Source organism: Melanerpes formicivorus, unplaced genomic scaffold (genome assembly GCF_026170545.1).
Source record: "Melanerpes formicivorus ecotype bairdi unplaced genomic scaffold, bMelFor1.0.p_v2 SCAF_295, whole genome shotgun sequence".
NCBI classification, from domain to species: domain Eukaryota; kingdom Metazoa; phylum Chordata; class Aves; order Piciformes; family Picidae; genus Melanerpes; species Melanerpes formicivorus.
In genome coordinates this window covers 71,526-94,359 of record NW_027142647.1, presented here as the reverse complement: position 1 = coordinate 94,359, position 22,834 = coordinate 71,526, and the positions used below count along the sequence as shown (strand labels likewise).

General features: G+C 56.3%; 2 protein-coding genes across 2 annotated transcripts in view; both read right to left on the bottom strand.

Moving 5' to 3' along the window:
- The window catches only part of LOC137458933 (zinc finger protein 84-like), a 123,743-nt gene that overhangs the window by 49,865 nt on the left and 51,044 nt on the right, over positions 1-22,834 (bottom strand). The window lies entirely within an intron of this gene.
- Positions 6,317-7,249, bottom strand: LOC137458931 (olfactory receptor 14A16-like). Its single transcript, XM_068170215.1, has one exon. It carries the CDS (start codon positions 7,247-7,249, stop codon positions 6,317-6,319), a length of 933 nt encoding a protein of 310 aa, XP_068026316.1.

Here is a 22,834-nt window from a genome sequence, read left to right as displayed (position 1 = left end):
TCTCACCACTCTCATGGTGAAGAACCTCCTCCTCACATCTAGCCTGAATCTCCCCACCTCCAGCTTCATTCCATTCCCCCTAGTCCTATCACTACCTGAGATCCTGAGATCCTGAGAAGTCCTTCCCCAGCCTTCCTGTAGGCCCCTTTCAGATACTGGAAGGCGACAATTAGGTCACCTCGGAGCCTTCTCTTCTGCAGACTGAACAGCCCCAACTCCTTCAGTCTGTCCTCATAGGAGAGGTGCTCCAGCCCTCTGATCATCCTTGTGGCCCTTCTCTGGACACGTTCCAGCACCTCCACATCCCTCTTGTAATAGGGGCTCCAGAACTGGACACAGTACTCCAGGTGGGGTCTCACCAGGGCTGAGTAGAGGGGGAGGATCACCTCCCTTGACCTGCTGGCCACACTTCTCCTGATGCAGCCCAGGATCTGATTGGCTTTGCGGGCTGCAAGTGCACACTGAGAGCTCCTGTTGAGCTTTTTGTCCACCAGCACCCCCAAGTCTCTCTCCACAGGGCTACTTTCCAGCCAGTCACTGCCCAGCCTGTATTTGTGCCTGGGATTGCCTCGACCCAGATGCAGGACCCTGCACTTGCTCTTATTGAACTTCATGAGGTTGGCCTGTGCCCACCTCTCCAGCCTGTCAAGGTCCCTCTGGATGGCCTCCCTTCCCTCCAGCATGTCTGCTGCACCACACAGCTTGGTGTCATCAGCAAACTTGCTGAGGGTGCACTCAATGCCACTGTCCATGTCCCCCACAAAGATGTTGAATAAGACAGGTCCCAGGACTGATCCCTGAGGGACTCCACTTGTCACTGGCCTCCACTGGGACATGGAGCCATTGACAGCCACTCTTTGGGTGCGGCCATCAAGCCAGTTCCTTATCCATCTAGTGGTCCACCCATCAAACCCATGTGTCACCAGTTTGGAGACCAGGATGTGGTGTGGGACAGTGTCAAAGGCTTTGCTCAGGTCCAGGTAAACGACATCAGTTGCTCGCCCCTCATCTATTAATTTTGTCACCTGCTCATAGAAGGCCACCAGGTTGGTCAGGCAGGATTTGCCCTTGGCAAAGCCATGCTGACTGTTCCCAATCACCTCTTCACTATTCTTTTGAGCGAGTAGTGACTCCAGGAGGATCTGTTCCATGATCTTTCCAGGCACAGAGGTGAGACTGACTGGCCTGTAGTTCCCTGGTTCCTCCTTCTTGCCCTTTTTGAAGATGGGGGCAATGTTTCCCCTTTTCCAGTCTGTGGGGACTTCACCAGACTGCCAGGACTTTTGAAATATAATAGAGAGGGGTTTAGCAACCTCATCTGCCAGTTCTCTCAGTACCCGTGGGTGTAACCCGTCGGGTCCCATGGACTTGTTCTGCTATATCCAGGGCCAGCTGGACAGCTTTTTCCCTCTGTGTACTGACTGGATTAGCCTTCTCCATCCCTTGCTTCCGCCACTTGCCTTGTTGGGCTCCAGACAGCTGCCTTCCATCTCCGCTTGCTTCCTACAAGCTGGCAGGACCCATCTGTAAATAGAGCATAGCCCTTCTCATGGTCAGGGAGATCATTGTATGGGGGAGCCTCCTCAGCACGGCTCACTGTCTGCTCTAGTGACATTCCCAAGCCAGCACCCTCTGGCCAGTTGGGGATCACTTCTACTATGCCAGGGTATTCGAAGCTTCCCATCTGTAATGGGTTGGGGCAAATCCCCTCCCCACCATGGGCAGAAATAACAACTCAGACAAACAGATTGCAAAAGAATGGTGGAAAGTTTCAATGAGAAAACAAAAACAACAATGAAAGTTTTACAGAGAACCACAAGCACTGTGACAAAAAAGAGAGATTCCAGAACATGCCCAAGAACGTCCCATCCCCACCTGGGGGTACACCCAAAACCCCCAGGGCTATTTCCTCCCCCCCCCAACCCATCCTTGGGCCTGGGCAGGCCCAAGGGAGGCAGCTCATGCCATTTTACCTAGGCAGCAGCAGGGGACAAAAGAGAGAAGTGGCATCCCCGTGCTGATCTATTATAGGGGAGCAGGGCATTATGGGAATAAAATACTTGGTTTCCTGTGACCACCCCCTATGCTGGGCCCACCCCTTGGGACCCTTGGGACCCTTGGGTCTGTGCAGTGGCATCCTGGCCAGCACCCAGCCTAAACCACCACACCATCCAAGCTCGCTGAGTTATCAGGGTCATCCACTTCCTCCAGTTGGTATCTGTAGCATGATGTGGGGTTGAGCCTCTCCCTTTGAATATCCAGTTCAGGACTGGAAGCATTTGAACTGAAGAGAATCATCAGGAAAGAAAAACTTCATCAGGAAAGAAAAAGCTCAGCATGGTCACTGCTCAGGATTTCTATTTTTCAACTACTAACATTTGAGCTAGAAAGAGAGGGGACTCAGTCCCAGTTACCTGAGAGGCAGCCCAGACACCCTCACAGGCAGCTAGGATTTCCTTCTCTGTCACGGTGTAGTTGGCCTCACAGTATCACAGTATCACAGTATCACTTAGGTTGGAAAGGACCTCGAGGATCATCGAGTCCAACCTATCAACACAGACCCCATGACTAGACCACGGCACCAAGTGCCACGTCCAATCTCCCCTTGAATGCCTCCAGGGTCGATGACTCAACCACCTCCCTGGGCAACCCGTTCCAATGACGAATGACTCGCTCGGTGAAGAACTTCCTCCTCACCTCGAGTCTGAACCTCCCCTGGCGCAGCTTGAGACTGTGTCCCCTTGTTCTGGTGCTGGTTGCCTGGGAGAAGAGGCCAACCCCTTCCTGGCTACAACCACCTTTCAGGTAGTTGTAGAGGGCAATGAGGTCACCCCTGAGCCTCCTCTTCTCCAGGCTAAACAATCCCAGCTCCCTCAGCCTCTCCTCATAGGGCTTGTGTTCAAGGCCTCTCCCCAGCCTTGTTGCCCTTCTCTGGACACGCTCAAGTGTTTTGATGTCCTTCTTAAACTGAGGGGCCCAGAACTGGACACAGTACTCAAGGTGCGGCCTAACCAGAGCAGAGTACAGGGGCACTATGACCTCCCTGCTCCTGCTGGCCACACTATTCCTAATGCAGGCCAGGATGCCATTGGCCCTCCTGGCCACCTGGGCACACTGCTGGCTCATATTCAGGTGGCTGTCGATCAGCACCCCCAGGTCCCTCTCTGTTTGGCAGCTCTCCAGCCACTCCGACCCCAGCCTATAGCTCTGCATGGGATTGCCATAGCCAAAGTGCAGCACTCGGCACTTGGACTTGTTGAATGCCATCCCATTGGACTCTGCCCATCTGTCCAGTCGGTTGAGGTCCCTCTGCAGAGCCTTTCTACCCTCTAACTGACTAACATCTGCCCCTAACTTTGTGTCATCTGCAAACTTGCTGATGACTGACTCTACCCCTTCATCCAGATCATCAACGAATATGATGAAGAGGACAGGGCCCAGCACTGATCCCTGGGGAACACCACTGGTGACTGGCCGCCAGCTGGATGTGGCACCATTCACTACCACTCTCTGGGCCCGGCCCTCCAGCCAGTTCCTAACCCAGCACAGAGTGTAGTGGTCCAAGCCACGGGCTGACAGCTTAGTCAGCAGTTTGCTGTGGGGGACGATGTCAAAGGCCTTGCTGAAGTCCAGGTAGACCACATCCACAGGCCTCCCCACATCCACCAGACGGGTCACCTGATCATAGAAGGAGATCAGGTTGGAGAGGCAGGGTCTGCCCCTCCTAAATCCATGCTGGCTGGACCTGAGCCCTTGGCCATCCTTCAGGTGCGCAGTTATTGCTGCCAGGATAATCTGCTCCATCACTTTCCCTGGCACTGAGGTCAGGCTGACTGGCCTGGAGTTACCAGGTTCCTCCATCCGACCCTTCTTGTGGATGGGGACCACGTTGGCCAGTTTCCAGTCATCTGGGACCTCACCGGTGAGCCAGGACTGGAGGAAAATGATGGAGAGTGGCCTAGCTAGCACATCCACCAGCTCTCTCAGCACCCTAGGATGGATCCCATCCGGTCCCATGGACTTGTGGATATCCAAGTGGCTCAGCAGGTCCCGAACTAACTCCTCATGGATTTCCAGGGTATTACTCTGCTCCCCGACCCCAACGCCCAGCTCCGGAGACCACTCGTCCTGAACTCCTGCCTTGCTGTTAAACACTGAGGCAAAGAAGGTGTTCAGGACCTCAGCTTTATCCTCATCCTCAGTAACTGTGTTCCCCTTCAGGTCCACTAGGGAGTTCAGGTTCTTCCTGCCCCTCTTCTTATTGTTAATATATTTATAAAAATGCTTTTTATTGTCTTTGACTGAGGTGGCCAGCTTCAGTTCCAGCTGGGCCTTAGCCTCCCTAATTTTATTCCTACATAATCTAATAGCTTCCTTGAACATACCTCGAGAAGCCTTCCCCTCCTTCCAAAGGTGATACAGCCTCTTCTTCCCCCTTAAATCCTCCAGGAGCTGCTTGCTCATCCAGGCCGGTCGCCTTCCCTGCCGTCTTGTCTTTCGGCACATGGGAACTGCCAATTCCTGTGCCTTGAAGAGTTCCTGTTTGAAGTAGGCCCAACCCTCCTGAACCCCTCTGTTCTTGAGGGCTGGTACCCAGGGGACTTTACAGATAAGTCTCTTAAACAGGCTGAAGTCCAAGGTGGAGGTTCTGTTGGTGCTCCTCCCTATCTCCCTGCATATTGAAAACTTCACTATCTCGTGGTCACTGCACCCTAGGCAGCCTCCCACGATCACATCTCCCACCAGCCCTTCCCTATTGGAGAACAGCAGGTCAAGCAGAGCCTGTCCCCTGGTAGGCTCGCTTAACAGCTGTGTCAGGAAGCTGTTAAGCGAGCCTACCAGGGGACAGGCTCCCAACATAAAACATCCCCAGACAGGTTTGATGATCTCTCTCTTGGCCTGCAGATGGCTGCAGGAATGTCTGACCTATCACTTTTGACCCAGCACCATGACTGTTCTGAGGGTGACCAGCCTGGAGTTTGCCCCAGCCTCCTTCTTGGCCTTCCTGAAGATGCCTTTCCCAAGGAACAAGAACCTCTCTCAGGGCTCTATTCACATTTCAGGGCACAGCCCAGGAAGGGTGATGTGAGCAGACAGCAACATTTGCAATGAGCCTGTGCAGGACACCTGAGAGGAATCTCCCTGGGGCAGTGAGGTTTGTGCTGCAGTCACACACAGAAATGTCAGAGCTCTGTCAGGTGTCCACACCTGAGCTGGCCTCATGAACTGCTTCTAACCCTCAGGATGTTTACAGACAGAGTCTTTCCCCATCCCTCACACAGGCTCTGCACTGCAGCAGGCAGAGTGTTCCTGGTCTCCTGCTGCCCCTGTCAGAGCCTGGGAGGCTCCTCAACACCTCCATTGCCTTTGTACCCAGCCTCAGCTGATGGTGTTTGTGCTCACTCAGGTTCCTCTCACCCCACACACCATAGCCATGCTTGCATTTCATCTGTGCAATGCCAGCAGCCATTGCTGACCTCATGATGCTGTGACCTGCAACTGGGGGACAAAGAAACTCTCCAATCTGTGGTGAAAGCCCAGTGCTGCAAACAGTGGCGGTGAGTGGCTAGTCCAGGTTGATTGCCCTGGGACAACTTCCCCAGAGTGTGCAGTGAACAGAGACACAGATCAGAGCCTGCTCTGCTGCTCCTTCAGGCCTCTTGCAGGAGGCCTGTCTGTGTCAGGACACTGCTGTGTGTCCCAGCCCTGCACACTCACACTGTAGCTGTTCCCTGCTGTTTGCATCCCTGGGACACTTTCTTGTGCCTGCTCTGGAGAGAAACTTTGGATGAAGCCCTAAGCCTTCAGACTCTGCCCTGAGCAGATCATCTGTCTTTGTGAAACTGCTCTTGGGGGCCAGCTCAATCAGAGTAGTTCCCATGGCCTGTCCCTGCCTGTGCTCACAGGATTGGCAGGCAGCAGAACAATGACCAATCTGCCACAGCACTCAGGCCTTGCACTGACTCAGGAGAGGGTGGAAGTGGAAAGGAAACAGCTCTGGAAGTCTAGGTGCTGGTGTTCCACGGCAGTACTTGGACATCCTCCTACCCCTAGTCTGCACAGGACCTGGCCCTGAAGCTCCAGAGAAGTCCTGGAGGAAGGATCTCAGGAAGGAAAAGGTTAATGAAAGGTTCTTTATTTTTCAACCAAACAAAGAGCAGAGGCCCTGCTGCACAAACTCTTGGTCAGCAAAGCAGAGAATGTGTTAGAAAAGGGATGACAGTTTGATAAAGAGTAAAACACCACCACTACCACAAAGTGCAGAAGCCAGGCTGGGCCTGCACTGAATGACATCAGAACTGCTCTGCAGAAAAGTCTATTGCTTCTGAAACCAGCGAGTAATCAGTTTGCTCAGGGCAGCCTTCAGGTCCTGGTTCCTCAGGCTGTAGATGAGAGGGTTCACTGCTGGAGGCACTACTGAGTACACAACTGCCACCAACAGATCCAGGGATGGGGAAGAGACAAAGGGAGGCTTCAGGTAGGCAAAGATGCCAGTGGTGATAAACAGGGAGACTACAGCCAGGTGAGGCAGGCAGGTGGCAAAGGCTTTGTGGCGTCCCTGCTGAGAGGGGATCCTCAGCACTGCCCTGAAGATCTGCACATAGGACACCACAATGAACACAAAACAGACAGATGAAAAACAGACACTGGCCACAAGAAGACAAAGTTCCCTGAGGTAGGATGTGGAGCAGGAGAGCTTGAGGATCTGGGGGATTTCACAGAAGAACTGGTGCACAGCATTGCCCTGGCAGAGGGGCAGGGAAAATGTATTGGCTGTGTGCAGCAGAGCAGTGAGAAAGCCAGAGGCCCAGGCAGCTGCTGCCAGGTGGACACAGACTCTGTTGCCCAGGAGGGTCTCATAGTGCAGGGGTCTGCAGATGGCAACGTAGCGATCGTAGGACATGACTGTGAGAAGGAAATATTCACCTACAATAAAGAGGAGAAAGAAAAAGACCTGCACAGCGCATCCTGCATAGGAGATGTCCCTGGTGTCCCTCAGGGAATTTGCCATGGACTTGGGGACAGTGGTAGAGATGGCACCCAGGTCAAGGAGGGAGAGGTTGAGGAGGAAGAAGTACATGGGGGTGTGGAGGTGGTGGTCCCAGGCTATGGTGGTGATGATGAGGCCATTGCCCAGCAGGGCAGCCAGGTAGATGGCCAGGAAGAGGTAGAAGTGCAGGAGCTGCAGTTGCCTTGTGCCTGAGAATGGCAGGAGGAGGAAGTGGGTGATGGAGCTGCTGTTGGACATTTGTGCCCCTTGTGCACAGTGCAGTAGCCAAAAGGCAAAGGCAGTCACAAGTCAATGGAGCACAACCAAAGCCATTTCTCAGCCCCTGATACAGAGACTGAAGTTTTCTCTTTGAGGAGACCTCCCTCCAGCTCTGTTGCTGGACTCTTTTGTGATGACTGAGCATGCAGAGGAGAGCAGAGACTCCTCCTGCTTCCTGCTGCTGAGTCAGTCCTGCTCTGCAACAGGGGAGTGGTGGAGGCAGCAGCAAGCTCTGGTGTCCACTTCCAGAAGAAAGAGTCCCAAAGCAGAAAGGCTTCTCAGCATCTCCCAGTGCTAAGGAGAGAGGGTAGAAAAAGGCAGTTCCTGAATCTTTTAGGCTTTTTTACTCCAGCTGCCCACATCTCACCCCCAGAGTGTTCATGGCTGTCACAAGCTCTCATACACAGCATTTCTGCTGCCCTCAGGGGCAACAGAGAGAGCAGAAGCCTGCAAAGCAAGAGGCTGCCTGTGGCTCAGAGCAGAGTGAGGGGAGCTGCTCTGGCCCTGCTGCTACTTCCCCACTTCTCTGGGCTTGTGCCCTGCTGAGCTGGGGGTGATCACACTCCCATATCCCCCTGAAAAGCCACCAGACCCTGCTGAGAGCAGAGGGATCCCCCACAGACCACTCAGTGTCTCAGCCTCTCTCAAGGTCTCAGCACCACACTTCCAGCCCAGCACACTCAGGGCTCATTGCAACACCCAATGGCATTTCCTCTGCCTCTGCTGCAGCTCTGGCTGCAGAGGAGGTGCTTCACACCTTGGAGCCCACAACCCTGAGGCTTTTCGGGTTGTTCGGGAAGAGGAGGCCAAGGGCCTTGCTCAGAGGCAGGTTCTGGCCTGGAGCAGATCAGATGGAGATGTCTGAATGTTCCCTCCCACAACATTGCTGGGTTCAGTTTCCTCCCCTGATCAGATCCCTGCTGCCTGGAGGTTCTCACCCTGGCAGGGGTGTGCTGGGTGATGGATTTGCCCTGCTCACACAGCCCAGCCCAGCCCCTGTGCACTCACCTACAGAAACCTGCCTGTTTGCAGGGCACTGGCTGGAGGCATCCTGATGAGTGCAGCCAGGGTGCTGCTGCTGCTGTCCACAGGCAGAGGCTGAAGGCTCTTTAGGAAGCTCCCTGCAGGCCTCCTGACCACTCCAACATACACCTCCCCAATTTCAAGGACTTGGATGGTCTTTTTCTACCTCTCTTTCACTCCTCACTTGCTCTTGTCCTCAGAATAGGAAACTGCAAACAGACTCAGGAACTCTTCTCTCTTTAGAGCAGACCCTGCTTGGACCTTGTCCTTGAAACATCCCTTTGGAAGTTCCCTGGTGATGAGCTGCATCTATGAGAATCCCTGACCCACACAGCAGCCTCTCCATAGAAGAAGGGCCCTGCCCCACCCTGCCCTGCTCTGCACTGCCAGGGGTGGCTTCTGCCACCCACAGTTTCCCCCCACAGCCAGCAACAGCTGTGGCTGTGCCAGCTTCAGGAGGTGCCTCCCAGAACTGCACCTGAACCACCCTGCACTCACAGCCTCACTGTGTCAGTGACTGCAGTGACTTCTCCAGTGAGCTCTCAGTCACGCTTTCAGTCCTGTCCACCTCGAAGCTCTCTCTGCCTTCTTCATTGCCATGAGATCCTCTGGTAGTGTCCTCAGCCCTGCTGTGCTGTGCAGAGGAGCTGTTCGTGGCCAGAGCTGTCTCCTGCAGTGCTGCCTGCTTGCCAGCAGCTCCCTCCAGTCCAGGAGCCTGGCCCAGCTCAGCAGCTCAGGACCAGCCCAAAGCATTTAAAGGAACCCTCTGGTGGCTTTGGTGCCATGTCCATGAACGTCAGAGACTGAGAAGCTGATGAAACCTCTCAAGAAGTCAAAGTCAGATTCAAACTCCGAAGTTTCTTCTACTGCTAATACGTCCCAGTGAAGCATACTTGGAAAGGGTCCCCAGGGTCTGGTCAGAACAGGAGACAGTGGATGCAAGGGAAGCATCACTGGAGGCACTGAAGCAACTCCAGGCTGTGGTGAGAGCAGAGAACTGAGGCAGTGCTGACAGGTCAGGACAAGCAGCTCAAGGTGGCTCTGCTGCTGAGGAAACCCGGAGGGGTTTCATTGATCCAAAGGGCCAAGCCTTGACCCTCAGCCCCTGGCAAGGCAGATCCTGTCCCTCACCTGTGGCTCTGGGCTCTGCTGGGGGCAGTGGGGAGTGAGGATGAGCAGTGAGCAGGGTAGGACCTTGTCAGGTTTTGCTGTGGTTTGCTTGCAAAGAGACAACTCCTGCTGAAAAGGAATGAAATGTACCTTTAAATATAATTTCTATCAGATACTTTGTGCAATAAAAACCTCTCCAATGAGCTGCAGAAACCTTGGCAATAATTAGATGTTCAGCAGTATTTAATGAGCCCCATGGAGTATTTGGGGCTGATTACATCATCCTTAGGTACTGCCAGGAGACTCTGTCAAGGTACTGCCAAGAAGCCTCTCAAGAAGTCCAAGTCAGAAGAAAACTCCAAAGTACCTTGAAGCACTGATTGGCCTCACTGAGGCTTGTTACTGACAAAGGCTCCCCAGGGACTCGTTAGAGCAGCTTGTTAGAGGCCAGGATTGCAGGGAGACAAAGGCAAAGTACAGGGCAGAAAAGTATGCCTTTGGTCTGTGAAGTAGAAAGGCCAAGCCCTGACCACTGCCCTTGGAGTAGAAGAACCTCAAAGCCTCAAAGCCAAGTTTCTCCTCACAGGCCTTGGTGGCAGAGGCAACAGACCTTGGTCCTGTTGGGCCTCCCAGCCTTGCCAGAGCCTTTGGCCATCTCTACAGCAGCCTGTCCTGCACTGTCCCATGCCTGCAGCTCTTTCCCTTCAGGCTGCTGACACCAATCTTTCTTCCCCTCCCAGCTCTCCCCCTGCCATTTCCATCCCTACCCTGAGCTGTCTCATATCTCTTCGCTATTTCCTGACACCTCTGGATGGCCTCATGCATAGCTGCTCTGCCCTTTGAGGGACATTTCTTTAGCCTCATCTCCACTCTGAACCTTTCAAGCTGCCCTTTGTGAAGGTTTTGGTCTCTTCCCACACCCCAGGAGAGCTCCATCCTCTCTGAAACCACCCTTCAGCCATGTGCACACTGCTCTGGCAGTGCCCTGAGCCTCCATTCAGCAGGCTGAAGCAGCCCAGGCCCCTCAGCCTCTCCAGAGAGATGTGAAATCCCATCCTGGCAGATCTCCTCTGCAGCCTCCCCAGTTCTTCCCTTCTCCATAAGACTGCAGAACCCCACACTCTGTCACCAAGAATCCAGATTTGGCCACAGCAGTGCTGAGTGCAGGTGAGGAAAGTTCTTGTGTCTGGGTGGCCACACTCCTCCTGCCACAGCCCAGCTGCAGTTGGCCTTCTTCACTGTGTGAAGAGTTTACTCTATCCCAGGGCACATGGAATCACAGTATCACAGTATCACCAAGGTTGGAAGAGATCTCAAAAATCATCAAGTCCAACCTCTCACCCAAGACCTCATAACTAGACCATGGCACCGAGTGCCACATCCAGTCCCATCTTGAACACATCCAGGGATGGTGACTCCACCACCTCCCTGGGCAGCACATCCCAATGGCAAATGACTCTCTTGGTGAAGAACTTTCTTTTTACCTCAAGCCTAAACTTCCCCTGGTACAGCTTGAGACTGTGTCCTCTTATTCTGGTGCTGGTTGCCTGGGAGAAGAGACCAACCCCCTCCGGGCTACAACCACCCTTCAGGTAGTTGTAGAGAGCAATGAGGTCAACCCTGAGCCTCCTATTCTCCAGGCTAAGCAACCCCAGCTCCCTCAGCCTCTCCTTGTAGGGCTTGTGTTCAAGGCCTCTCCCCTGCCTTGTTGCCCTTCTCTGGACACACTCAAGCGTCTCGATGTCCTTCTTAAACTGAGGGGCTCAGTGCTTTTGTGACTGGGAATAGGACACACCAGAACATCCAGCTCCAAGTGTGAACTGGGATGGGGCTTAGCCTGTCAGGGAGTGGGAAAGGGGATTTAGATTATACTGGGAGGAGTCCCAGAAGAGGTGTTGGAGTGCTTCAGGTGGTGTAGCCTTTTCTGGGAGTGAGCAGAATCTGTACTGGAAAGGAGTCCGGTTGTGGTTGTTATTAATAGTTAATAATTGGCTGCACCAGGGGAAGTTTAGGCTGGAGGTGAGGAGAAAGTTCTTCCAAGAAAGAGGAATTTGCCACTGGAATGTGCTGCCCAGGGTGTTGTCGGACAAGAGGGGACATGGGTCCCAGGAACACCTGTGCAATTCAGGCCTTGAAGAATTCTCTGTTGATAATATAGTGGCGGAGTAGGAGATGTGAGAAAGTGCTGATTGCTTGGTATGCTGAAGTCCAGCTGCCCCTGAGATGGGAGGCAAGCAAGATAAGGAGGAGGCGAGATCTGGGAAAGAGAGCAATTAGGCCGGATAGAAGAATTCCACAGAGTTGTGAAAACAATGATGTAACCTGTTAGAGAGCAACCAATAGTATGTTGCCAAGTGGGCATAATTATAGCAAACTGTATATAAGATGTGTCTGATGCTCAATAAAGTGGAATCCGCTGATCAAATTGGTCGTTAAAGCGGCCCCCTTCTTGCAGTAAGTGGCGCTCGAACACGGGACCCTAATGAAGACAAACGTTAGGGTTTAAGAAGTTCTTCGGGACGTTGGGAGATTCGCAGTAAGCCGGGAGGCAAGAAGATGGCCGGCCCGGGATAGCAGTACCGGAGGCTGCAAGAAAAGGGAAGACAGCCTTGAAGCCGAAGACGCTGTAGAGCCGGAAACTGCTTAAACGAGGACTGTGCGCACGGGTATTAACGTTTAAATACGGACATGGATAGGCAGGCAGCGTATGATTTATTTATATGCTTTTTAGAAAAGCGACAGTGTAAGTTAAATTTTACAAAGGAGTTGGTGCCGCTGTTAAGCTATGCAGGAGAGTTAGGATATTTTAAGGACCCAAATGAGGTGTTTGAAAAATTGCAGTGGAAAAAGTCTGGACAAGACTTGTGGCTGCATGGCTTAGATGATGAAAAACGAGCAAAGGAGTGTGGAAAATGGTGGAAGATGGTTATGACAGCATTGGATCAGCATCGTGCTGAGCAAATGGCAGCTTATCAAGCCAGGGTACGATTAGATTATACGGACCCAAATGGAGCAAGTGTTACACATGCTGGGTTGCCTTTGTCAGAAGAGGTTCAGGATTATTTAAGAAAGGAGAAGGCTGCGTGTGTAAAAGGGTTAGGTAGCAGAGTCGAATTACAATCTGTAACAAAGGACTCTGCTGAGGAGCCTTCCCCGTCTCTTTTAGCTGAGCAAATTGTACAGGACAAGAAAGTAGGTAAGGGAGAGAAGACAAACAGGGCGATAGATCCTGGAGGTGGTGTTAAAGATCATGCAAGAAAGCACGCAGAGTATTGGCGAAAGGTTGCAGAACACTTAAACGCCGAAGGAGATCAGGAAGGGCTTAGCCGGCTGGCTGCTTCACATCAAGCTTTTCTGGTGATGTATACACAGGTCCCTGGGGAGCAGAATGTTTTTCAGGCTGATGTAACCCAATTGCCATGGAAATTGTTATCTCAATTAAGACAAGCTGCGAGTCAGTTTGGGGTTCAATCTGAACCAGCTAGACAGATGATTGATTTTATTTACATGAACTATAATATGTTACCTAGAGATTCTTATAATGTTATGAACCTGATCCTAACAGCATCTCAATTTATGACATTTTTGAATGAGTGGGAACACCTAGCTAGACAATCAGCTGGAGTACAAAGACAGCAAAACGATCCATTATTTGGTGTAACAGTAGATCAGTTGTGTGGAACGGGACAGTATGAGAGACCAGAGTTACAGGCAGTTTTACAGCCGCCTGTTTTGCAAGCATCAGCCCAGATAGTAAGGAGGGCTTTTGACAAGCAGAAGGATGGAAATGCAAATCCTCACTATATGGGAATTAAGCAAGGTAGACAGGAACCTCTTGGTGAATTTGTGGATAAGTTGCTTGCCGCACTTAGAGCAGCAAGCGTAGGAGAAGGTATCCGAGAGGCAATTTTAAGGCAGTGTTTAATGCAGAATGGGAACCAGCAGACGCAGCAGCTTATTACATCAGCAGATCCTAGATGGACGGTAGCCGAATTGTTGCAGAGGGCTCAGGACTTGCCAAGCAATCCGATGGCCATGTTGACGGAGGTGATTGATAAGGGATTACAAAAACAGGCTGAGGTGTTGTCAATGACAATGACAAAACAGCTTGAGCATAGTCAACAGGTTATGGCAGCCTTAGTACCTTTGCGCACAAACTCGAAAGGGCAAGGCCGACCCTATAAGCAGTCATCAGACGAAATACAGTGTCATCGAAAAGCGTAAGGCGGAGATATTGTCTAAAGTAATGCCTGGACTTTTGGCCCATAGATCCGCTTTAGGGCATTTCCCTAGCGGAGATAGTTATTTTGATGAAGCTTGTTGGAGAGAATACAGGAACAAGTTGTGGGACTTGGTTATAGATGGTGATAAAACTGCTATAAAGCTGCAAAAGTCGTGGCGAGAATGCATGAACTGTGTTAAAACCTACGAACTGAAACAGCGAATGGCTGCTGCAGTTAGAGCAACTTTGTCAGGACGAGATGCAGCGCCAGGTGTATCTGAGTTGCAGCTGAAAGATGTGTCTGAGAACTGTCGACCGATCGACCGGGGCCGCCCCCGATACATCTTGCGGCGACCACACCGCGTTTACCAGCCGTCACCACTGCCGTTTGCACACAGCGGGGAACCTTCCTCTGACATCGCCAGCGACGGCTCGGATTCGGAAGACAATACCGGCAGCGAGGAATTCAAACAGCGCCGACTTTGCTTTACGGCCCCTCTTAGAAAAAATGGAGCGCTTGGAGGCTCGCGGTTACAGCGTTCCTGCCACCGCACTCCTCCCGCGAGCCCTGCCGGCCCCCGCGGATACCGACGGCTCCGACCAAGGCGGTACCGGCTGACGCACCACCGACACCGACAGCGCCGACAGTAGCAGCGGAGCAGCTGCCACGGCAGCAGCCCCTACCCCTTTCCCCCGCAGCGGCTTTAGCCGCACTACTCTGTTTTGATTTAAAGCAACAGTACTCATTTTGTCATTTCTGATTGTAACGTCTTTCAGAGATTTGTTATTTAGAGTTTTGTTAAGTTTTTCTAATAAGCATAATGAATAAGTAAGCATTTGGTATTTATAAGTACTTAGTACATAGTAATTGCAGTAAGGTGTATGCACTTAGTTAAGAGTTCAAATTGTAAGATTTTCTTTTGGTTCGAACCTTCTTAGTTGTCTGCCTAGGCATTTCAAAGGAGCTCCATGTAATATAGTTAAGGAATGTATAAACAGGTTTTAATTTTGGAAAGTGTTTTTTAGTTAATGTACCAATTTTATTTCTTTTTAGACACTGATTTGATGGATTAATTTTAACATAGTTTTTTAAGGTTTTAAGGATTTTTAGTATTAGCATAAGTTAAGGTTTGTAGTAAATAGGTATTAATTTTAACAACTATTCCTTCACTAATGTGCAGAAGAACCAAGACTAAGAGGAAACAGCATTTCCCATGAAGTCGAACATCGATCACAATAACTGTTATGATAATCTGGGGTCAAAAGCATCAATCAAAAAATATTTTGTCCTGAATGCTGAATTTGAAAATAGGCAGTTTGGGCTGGTAAATACAGAAAACCTATTTTGTGGTGAGGAAAAGGATTTAAATCCCCATGGAAAATTATTGAAAGGGATTGGCATAAGTGGGAAATAAAGACTAGAGAAATTTTAGTTGGGAAATCTCAGGAATAATTAAAAGGATTAGTAAAAGGAAAAGTAAGAGACATAAGATTTTGAAGGAAGAGGAATTGAAATAACAAAAGCACAATGGGAAATGGTAAACGAACTAACCAAGGAAATAGAGAAGAGACTCCAAATGGAATTTTGAAGTGGGTTAAGGAGTTAAAAAATCTGTAGGGCTCCTGAAGAATGTAACTGCTGCCGAGAAGAAAATACACCCGGCTGCTGGTTGCACCCCAGCAGGCCGAGGAGGCAGAGTTCACATATACTTGGTGGAGCCTAATTTTGATCCTAACCCTATTTGTACATAAGTAGTCCAATCGAAATCAAAAACCACGTTCCCATGTGTGGAATCTTGATCAGACCAGAGAGAAAAGACTTGAACTTGAAAAAGCAATAGTAAATTTTTCTGCTACAGTTGAAATCATGATGAATGCAAGCACAGATGCAATAAAAGTGCAGCAAATTGAAATCAATAGTCTCTCGAAAATATCTACTCAGAATAGATTAGCTTTGGATTTTTCATATGTAAAGGAAGGGGGTGTATGTGTAGTCATAAATGTAAGTTGTTGTAGTTATGTTAATCTAGATAAACGAGTGAAAACAGATTTACAGGCGATTGTAAACCACAATCAGATATTACATCAGATTTCTTTAGATGATACTTCTTGTGGATTTAAAGAAATATGGGATAAGTTAACTTTCTGGTTACCAAACCTAAATTGGCTTAAACATTTGTTTGTAATATTGTTGGAATAATTGTAATATTGCTATGCATAATACTCTGCACTTGTTGTTACAAAATACTAAGACCTTTAAGTAAGATTGCTCATGTCAATGAGTTACAAGTAAGAATTATGATCAGAATGTGATCAGAACAGATGAACTTAATTATGATCCAATTAAGAAGGTTCTGAAATATCTGGAAATTTTAACACAAATCAATGGTGACAAAAAAAAAAAAAAAAAAAGGGGAAATTGTGATGAATATACTGGTGATTCGTGTTAAAATTGTAAGACTTAGAGTGCACTGGGATTAAGGGTCAGGATCTTGTGAGGCCTGTTTAGAGGATAAAGAGAAAGAAACCTATCTTGCAGACTTGCAAGGACACTGTCTGGTTAATTGGAGACATCACGGCTGAGAAGGAGCTGTCTTAAAGATAAACATTCAGAACTGGGAATTTGTTTTCTTCAGATAAGAAGCCTGCACAATTGAGCATGTGTGAAAGTGGATGCTCTGACCCTTACCACACTGAATGTAGGGAGAAGGGATTTGACCACCTATTCTAAGACTATCATATGCCTCCCTTCTATTTAGCATAAGTTTGCTTATATAGATGATGAAACTATATAAGATGAAGAAAACTATTGTAAGGTTGCTTTTTGGGTGAAGTTGGTACCAATAAGAGATCAGTATTACTAGGATGACCAAAAACACATTATTATGGGTAATTTTATATTGGGCAAAGCAATGAAGCTCTTTTGCTCTTGCTGATTGCCTGCAAGTTTTCTGTCTGTGAAGCTAGAGCCTGGCCAGATCTACCTTTACAGATTAAAGAAATCTTGCTACCATTAAACAAATTATGCTTTTTGACCATCCTAGAGAAAATAAAGATGCAACATAACAGGTAATAATGAATTGATTGAACTTTTTCAGACATGTCTGATAGGGATACCCAGACTTAATGTTCATATGTTTGTTAACTGTTAAGGAGTCCGGTTGTGGTTGTTATTAATAGTTAATAATTGGCTGCACCAGGGGAAGTTTAGGCTGGAGGTGAGGAGAAAGTTCTTCCAAGAAAGAGGAATTTGCCACTGGAATGTGCTGCCCAGGGTGTTGTCGGACAAGAGGGGACATGGGTCCCAGGAACACCTGTGCAATTCAGGCCTTGAAGAATTCTCTGTTGATAATATAGTGGCGGAGTAGGAGATGTGAGAAAGTGCTGATTGCTTGGTATGCTGAAGTCCAGCTGCCCCTGAGATGGGAGGCAAGCAAGATAAGGAGGAGGCGAGATCTGGGAAAGAGAGCAATTAGGCGGGATGGAAGAATTCCACAGAGTTGTGAAAACAATGATGTAACCTTTTAGAGAGCAACCAATAATATGTTGCCAAGTGGGCATAATTATAGCAAACTGTATATAAGATGTGTCTGATGCTCAATAAAGGGGAATCCGCTGATCAAATTGGTCGTTAAAGCGGCCCCCTTCTTGCAGTAGGCTGGGGCCAAGTCTGGGGCCGGGGCTGGGGCCGGGGCAGGGGCAGGGCTGGGGCAGGGCTTGAACTGGGGCTGGGCTGGGGCCAAGGATGGGGTTGGGGCTGGGGCTGGGCTGGTGGGGAGGGTGGGGCTGGGGCTGGGGCTGGGGCTGCGGACAGGGCTGGGGCTAGGGCTGAGGTAGGGGTAGGGCTGGGGCTGGATTGGGGCCAGGGCTGGGGCAGGACCAGGCTTGAGGCTGGGCCTTGGGCTGGGGCTGGGTTGGCGCAGGGGTGGGGCTGGGGCTGGAGCCAGGGTTGGGGAAGGAGCCAGGGCTGGGGCAGGAGCCAGGGTTGGGTCAGGGCTGAGGTCAGGCCTGGGGCTGGGGCTGGGGCAGGGCTGGGGCTAGGCTGGGGCTGGGCCTGGGACTGGGCTATGGCTGGGGCTGGGGCCAGGGCTGGAGCCAGGCTGGGTCTGGGTCTGTGCTGGGGGCAGGTGTGGGGCTGGGGGCTGGGATGGGGCAGGACTGGGACTGGGGCAGGGGCACGGGCCGAGGCTGGGGACAGGGCTAGGGCTGGAGCTAGGGTTGGGACTGGGGCCAGGCTGCGGATGGGTTCGGCTCAGGGCTGGGGCTTGGTCCAGGGCTGTGGCTGTGCTAGGGCAGGGGCTTGGGGTGGGGCTGGGCTGGGGCTGACGGTGGGGCTGTGGCTGGGCTGTGGCTGGGCTGGGCTGTGGCAGGGCTGGGGCGAGGCTGGTCTGGGGCTGGGCCGGGGCAGGGCTGGGCTGGGGCAGGGCTGGGGCCAGGCTGGGGCTGAGTTCGGCTCAGGGCTGGGGCATGGTCCAGGGCTGGGGGTGGGCTAGGGCAGGGCTGGGGCTGGGGCTGGGGCTGGGCTGGGGCTGGGCCAGGGCTTGGGGTCAGGGCTGGGGCTGGGCGGTGGTGGAGCTGGGCTTGGGCTGGGCTGGGGCTGGGACTGGGTCCAGGGCTGGGGCTGGGTTGGGGCTGGGGCAGGGTCAAGGGTGGGGCTGTGTCCAGAGCTGGGGCAGGATTGGGTCCGGGCTGGCGCTGGGGCTGGGCGGAGGGCAGGGCTGGGGCAGGGCTGGGGCTGGGCTGGGGCTGGGGCTGGGACCAGGGCTGTGGCTGGGCTGTGGATGGAGCTGGGCTGGGGCTGAGGTCAGGCCTGGGGCTGCGGCTGGGGCAGGGCTGGGGCTGGGGCTGGGCCTGGGGCTGGGGCCGGGGCCAGGGCTGGGGCCAGGCTGGGTCTGGGTCTGGGCTGAGGGCAGGGCTGGGGCTGGGGGCTGGGATGGGACAGGACTGGGACTGGGGCAGGGGCACGGGCCGGGGCTGGGGACAGGGCTAGGGTTGGAGCTAGGGCTGGGGCTGGGGCCAGGCTGGGGCTGAGTTCGGCTCAGGGCTGGGGCATGGTCCAGGGCTGGGGCTGGGCTAGGGCAGGGCTGGGGCTGGGGCTGGTCTGGGGCTGGGCCAGGGCTTGGGCTGGGCTGGGACCGGGGCTGGGCTGGGGCTGATGGTGGGGCCGGGGCTGCGACTGGGGCTGGGTCCAGGGCAGGGGCTGGGCTGGGGCTGGGCTGGTGCAGGGCTGGGGCTGGGGCTGGGCTTGGGGTCAGGGCTGGGGCTGGGCGGTGGCTGGGGCTGGGCTTGGGCTGGGCTGGGGCTGGGACTGGGTCCAGGGCTGGGGCTGGGCTGGGGCTGGGGCTGGGTCCAGGGTGGGGCTGTGTCCAGGGCTGGGGCAGGACTGGGTCCGGGCTGGGGCTGGGGCTGGGCTGAGGGCAGGGCAGGGGCAGGGCTGGGGCTGGGCTGGGGCTGGGTCCAGGGCTGTGGCTGGGCTGTGGCTGGAGCTGGGCTGGGGCTGAGGGTGGGGCTGGGGCTGGGCTAGGTCTGGGCTGTGGCTGGGGCTGGGCTGGGGCAGGGGCTGGGCTGGGGCCGAGGGTGGGGCTGGGGCTGGGGCTGGGGACAGGGCTGGGGCCAGAGCTGGGGCAGGGCTGGATCCAGGCTGGGGCTGGGCTCGGTGCAGGGCTGGGGCTGGGCAGGGCGGGGGCCGGGGGCAGGGCTGTGCTATGGCTGGGCTGGGACCGGGGATGGGTCCCGGGGTGGGGCTGGGGCTGGGGCAGGGCTGGGCCTGGGCTTGGGATGAGGGTGGGGTGGGGGCAAGGATGGGTCTGGGGCAGGGCTGGGGCAAGGTCTGAGGTAGGGGTAGGGCTGGGGCTGGATTGGGGGCAGGGCTGGGGCAGGACTAGGCTTGAGGCTGGGCCTTGGGCTGGGGCTGAGTTGGTGCAGGGCTGGGGCTGGTGCTGGGGCTGGGTCCAGGGCTGGGGCTGGGCTGCGGCTGGGGCTGGGATGGGGCAGGACTGGGACTGGGGCAGGGGCACGGGCCGAGGCTGGGGACAGGGCTAGGGCTGGAGCTAGGGCAGGGCTGGAGCCAGGCTGGCACTGGGTACGGCTCAGGGTTGGGGCTTGGTCCAGGGCAGGGGCTGGGCTAGGGCAGGGCTGGGGCTGGGGCTGGGCTGGGGCTGGGTCCAGGGCTGTGGCTGGACTGTGGCTGGAGCTGGGCTGGGGCTGAGGGTGGGGCCGGGGCTGGGCTAGGGCTCGGCTGGGGCAAGGGCTGCGACTGGGGCTGGGGCCAGGGCTGGGGCTGGGCTGGGGCTGGGGCTGGGCTGGGGCAGACCTGGGGCTGGGCCGGGGCAGGGCTGGGCTGGGGCAGGGCTGGAGCCAGGCTGGGGCTGGGTTCGGTGCAGGGCTGGGGCTGGGGCAGGGCTGGGCTGTGGCCGGGGATGGGGCCGTGGGTGGGGCTTGGCTGGGGCCGGGGCTGGGGCTGGGCTGGGGCAGGGCTGGGCTGGGCCGGGGCAAGGCTGGGCTGGGGCAGGGCTGGGCTGGGGCCAGGGTTGGGGCCGTCAGTGGGGCTTGGCTGGGGCTGCGGCTGGGGCTGGGGCAGGGGCTCGGTCTGGGGCTGGGGCTGGGGCGGGGACTGGGAGAGGGCTGGGGCTGGGGCTGGGTCCAGGGCTGGGGCTGGGCGGTGGCTGGGGCTGGGCTGGGGCCGGGCTGGGCCTGGGCTGGGGATGAGGCTGGGGTGGGGCTGGGGCTGGGCTTGGGCTGGGCTGGGGCCTGGGCTGCGACTGGGGCTGGGTCCAGGGCTGGGGCTGGGCTGTGGCTGGAGCTGGGCCGGGGCAGGGCTGGGGCAGGGGCTGGGCTGGGGCCGAGGGTGGGGCTGGGGATGGGGCTGGGTCCGGGCTGGGGCTGGGCTCGGTGCAGGGCTGGGACTGGGCAGGGCGGGGCCTGGGGCAGGGCTGTGCTACGGCTGGGCTGGGACCGGGGATGGGTCCCGGGGTGGGGCTGGGGCTGGGGCAGGGCTGGGCCTGGGCTGGGGGTGAGGCTGGGGTGGGGCTGGGGCTGGATTGGGGCCAGGGCTGGGGCAGGACCAGGCTTGAGGCTGGGCCTTGGGCTGGGGCTGGGTGGCGCAGGGCTGGGGCTGGGACTGGAGCCAAGGCACGGGTAGGGCTGGGGCTGGGGCTGGAGCCAGGGTTGGGGCAGGAGCCAGGGCTGGGGCAGGGCTGAGGTCAGGCCTGGGGCTGGGGCTGGGGACAGGGCTGGGGCCAGGCTGCGTCTGGGGCTGGGCTGGGGGCAGGGGTGGGGCTGGGGGCTGGGATGGGGCAGGACTGGGACTGGGGCAGGGGCACGGGCCGAGGCTGGGGACAGGGCTAGGGCTGGAGCTAGGGCTGGGCCTGGGGCTAGGCAGCGGCTGGGTTCGGCTCAGGGCTGGGGCTTGGTCCAGGGCTGTGGCTGGGCTGTGGCTGGAGCTGGGCTGGGGCTGAGGGTGGGGCTGTGGCTGGGCTGTGGCTGGAGCTGGGCTGGGGCTGAGGGTGGGGCTGGGGCTGGGCTAGGGCTGGGACTGAGGTTGGGGCCGGGGCTGGGGCTGGAGTAGTCTGGAGGCTGGGCCTTGGGCTGGGGCTGGGGGCAGGTCTGGGCTGGGGGCATGGCTGGGGCTGGGTTGGGGGCAGGGCTGGGGCTGGGGCTGGGGCCAGGGCTGGGGCAGGACTGAGGCTGGGGCAGGGGCACGGGCCGGGGCTGGGGACAGGGCTAGGACTGGAGCTAGGGCAGGGCTGGGGCCAGGCTGGGGCTGGGTTCGGCTCAGGGCTGGGGCTTGGTCCAGGGCTGGGGCTGGGCTAGGGCAGGGCTGGGGCTGGGGCTGGGCTGGGGCTGGGTCCAGGGCTGTGGCTGGGCTGTGGCTGGAGCTGGGCTGGGGCTGATGGTGGGGCCGGGGCTGCGACTGGAGCTGGGTCCAGGGCAGGGGCTGGGTCCGGGCTGGGCTGGTGCAGGGCGGTGGCTGGGGCTGGGATTGGGCTGGGGTGGGGCTGGGACTGGTCCCGGGCTGGGGCTGGGCTGGGGCTGGGGCTGGGCTTGGGCTAGGCTGGGGCTGGGACTGGGTCCAGGGCTGGGGCTGGGCTGGGGCTGGGGCTGGGTCCAGGGTGGGGCTGTGTCCAGGGCTGGGGCAGGACTGGGTCTGGGCTGGAACTGGGGCTGGGCTGAGGGCAGGGCTGGGGCAGGGCTGGGGCTGGGCTGGGGCTGGTTCCAGGGCTGTGGCTGGGCTGTGGCTGGAGCTGGGGTGGGGCTGGGGCTGGGCTAGTGCTGGGCTGGGGCCTGGGCTGCGACTGGGGCTGGGCCCAGGGCTGGGGCTCGGCTGTGGCTGTGGGTGGGCTGGGACTGGGTCCAGGGCTGGGTCTGGGCTGGGGCTGGGGCAAGGCTGGGCTGGGGCAGGGCTGGGCTGGGGCCGGGGTTGGGGCCGTCAGTGGGGCTTGGCTGGGGCTGCGGCCGGGGCTGGGGCCGGGGCTGGGGCAGGACTGAGGCTGGGGCAGGGCTGGGGCTGGGGCTGGGGCTGTGGCTGGGGCTGGGGCTGGGGCAGGTCTGGGGCTGGGCATGGACCGTGACTGGGCAGGTGTAGGGCTGGGGCTGGGGCTGGAGCAGGGCTGGGGCTGGGGCTGAGCCTGGGGCAGGGACTAGGGCAGGGCTTGGGCTGGGGCTGGGGCTGGGGCCGGGCTAGGGCTGGGCTGGGGGCAAGGATGGGGCTGGGGCAGGGCTGGGGCAAGGTCTGAGGTAGGGGTAGGGCTGGGGCTAGGCTGGGTCTGGGGCTGGGCTGAGGGCAGGGCTGGGGCTGGGGCCTGGGATGGGGCTGGGGCTGGGGCCAGGCTGGGTCTGGGGCTGGGCTAGGGCAGGGCTGGGGATGGGGCTGGATCCAGGGCTGGGGCTGGGCTGTGGCTGGGGCTGGGCTGGGGCTGGGTCCAAGGCTGGGTCTGGGCTGGGCTGGGCCGGAGCAGGGCTGGGGCAGAGGCTGGGCTGGGGCCGAGGGTGGGACCGGGGCTGGGGCTGGGGCCGGGCTGGGGCTGGGCTCGGTGCAGGGCTGGGGCTGGGCAGGGCGGGGGTTGGGGCGGGGATCGGCTACGGCTGGGCTGGGACCGGGGATGGGTCTGGGGGAGGGGCTGGGGCTGGGGCTGGGGCAGGGCTGGGCCTGGGCTGGGGATGAGGCTGGGGTGGGGCTGGGGCTGGGTCCAGGGCTGGGGCTGGGCTGG